This window comes from Tenrec ecaudatus, chromosome 15 (assembly GCF_050624435.1).
Source record: "Tenrec ecaudatus isolate mTenEca1 chromosome 15, mTenEca1.hap1, whole genome shotgun sequence".
Classification (NCBI taxonomy): domain Eukaryota; kingdom Metazoa; phylum Chordata; class Mammalia; order Afrosoricida; family Tenrecidae; genus Tenrec; species Tenrec ecaudatus.
In genome coordinates this window covers 56075176-56076685 of record NC_134544.1, presented here as the reverse complement: position 1 = coordinate 56076685, position 1510 = coordinate 56075176, and the positions used below count along the sequence as shown (strand labels likewise).

Genomic DNA, 1510 nt, shown 5'->3' with positions numbered 1-1510 from the left:
AAAATATAGCCTCATTATGTAATCCAGCTTTTTTCCACCACGTCCAATTGTATTAATCTCTTTATTTTTTTGATAATCTCTTCCATTTGTAGGTGATGAAATGCTTAATGATACACTTCAGATGCTGCACCGCTAACAACATGGTCGCTCCCTTTATTTAAACTCGAAATTAAACCTTTGGACTCTTCTGTTCGGATCCCTGTAGTTTGGCAGTAGCAGGCGTCTGGAGACAGCCTCACTGTAGCAGTCTACACGTGGCCCCAGCTTCTCCAGGAGCCCTGCAAAGATTTTAGTTTACTGATAGTCAACCGGGAGGTATTCTCAAGTGAGTTTAAATGCATTTTATTTTTAGACAACCTACACATGTTTTTCTTTTCCTTTAAAAAAAAAAAAAGGCTCCGCTCCCAAAAAAATCAAGGTCAAGAGGAAATGAAGAGCTCATATGATATCAGTTCCGTTTGTTTAAGTCCTGGTGTCGTGTGGGCGAACAGCGGCTGGTGAGGATGAGAGGCAATCGGTCGGTCGTGAGCTGTCCACCGTGTTAACACGTCTCCATCTCTCAGCCATCCTCAAAGATCATGTACGGGGGTCCCACCATCCTCACGGTGGTCCAGCAGAGCAACCATGCCGTCGGGATTCATGTTCTCACCAAGAAAGAACTGGTCTTTTTTGAAATTTGCAAGGATGTGTCTGATTTGTTCTGCAGCCCCTGTCATACATGAAAGGCTTTATTCTCTGGTTTCTGCTCTTCAAGTTTACCTTTGATTGGTTTCATGCAGGATTTGCTGTACTTCTTCTTCTTCTTCTTTTTTTTGCTGTACTTCTTGTAGGTGAAGCTGGTCTCCTGCAAGTAATGGTTGATGACAATATCAACACCGGTGACCACTCTGCTTTCTGTCCCATCGCCATCGGAGCCTCCAGCTGAGGTACTGTCACCGATGAGCGAGTCATCTGTTACGTTTGGTCCCAATGACCATCTTCCCCTCCACTTCAGACACAGCCTGTCTGCGATCTTCCGGATTTTGTAGATGTTGGAGACCATCGCATCACGGCTGATGAGGTCCAGGTAGATGGTCAAGATGACGGCGAGAGGGAGACAGCAGTGGCAGTGCTAGCTTAGGAGGAGCCCGGAGCTCTGAGCAAGCGCCCTGCAGCCAGAGTCGTGCTATCCTGGGAGGGGAGGTGGGAGGCGGAGCGGGCGGAAAAGGCAATCCAGCTTTTTAAACTATGCAAAGTACAGTTTTAAAAGAGTCTGGGTGGCACATTGGCCTAGCTATTGGGCTCCTAACTGCAAGTTTGGTGGTTCAAACCCATCAGCTGCTCTTTGACACTTGGAAATTCTATTTGGGTCAATATGAGTTGGAATTGACTCAATGGCATACATAATAGGTATGATGTTATAAGTATGCAAAATTAAAAAAATAAAATATAAGTTATTGTTTAAAAGAAGTTAGCTTTAGTATAAATTATCCTGATATTCTTAGATAATTTGGAATAGAGATCTATAGCA

General features: G+C 44.2%; 1 protein-coding gene across 1 annotated transcript; it reads right to left on the bottom strand.

Moving 5' to 3' along the window:
- Positions 1–712: 712 nt before the first annotated feature.
- LOC142427468 (translationally-controlled tumor protein-like) lies at positions 713–1042 on the bottom strand. Its single transcript, XM_075532730.1, has one exon. It carries the CDS (start codon positions 1040–1042, stop codon positions 713–715), a length of 330 nt encoding a protein of 109 aa, XP_075388845.1.
- Positions 1043–1510: the final 468 nt, after the last annotated feature.

Coding starts and splice junctions, on each gene's coding strand:
- LOC142427468 (XM_075532730.1), bottom strand. CDS start 1,042: ATGGTCTCCAACATCTACAAAATCCGGAAGATCGCAGACAGGCTGTGT.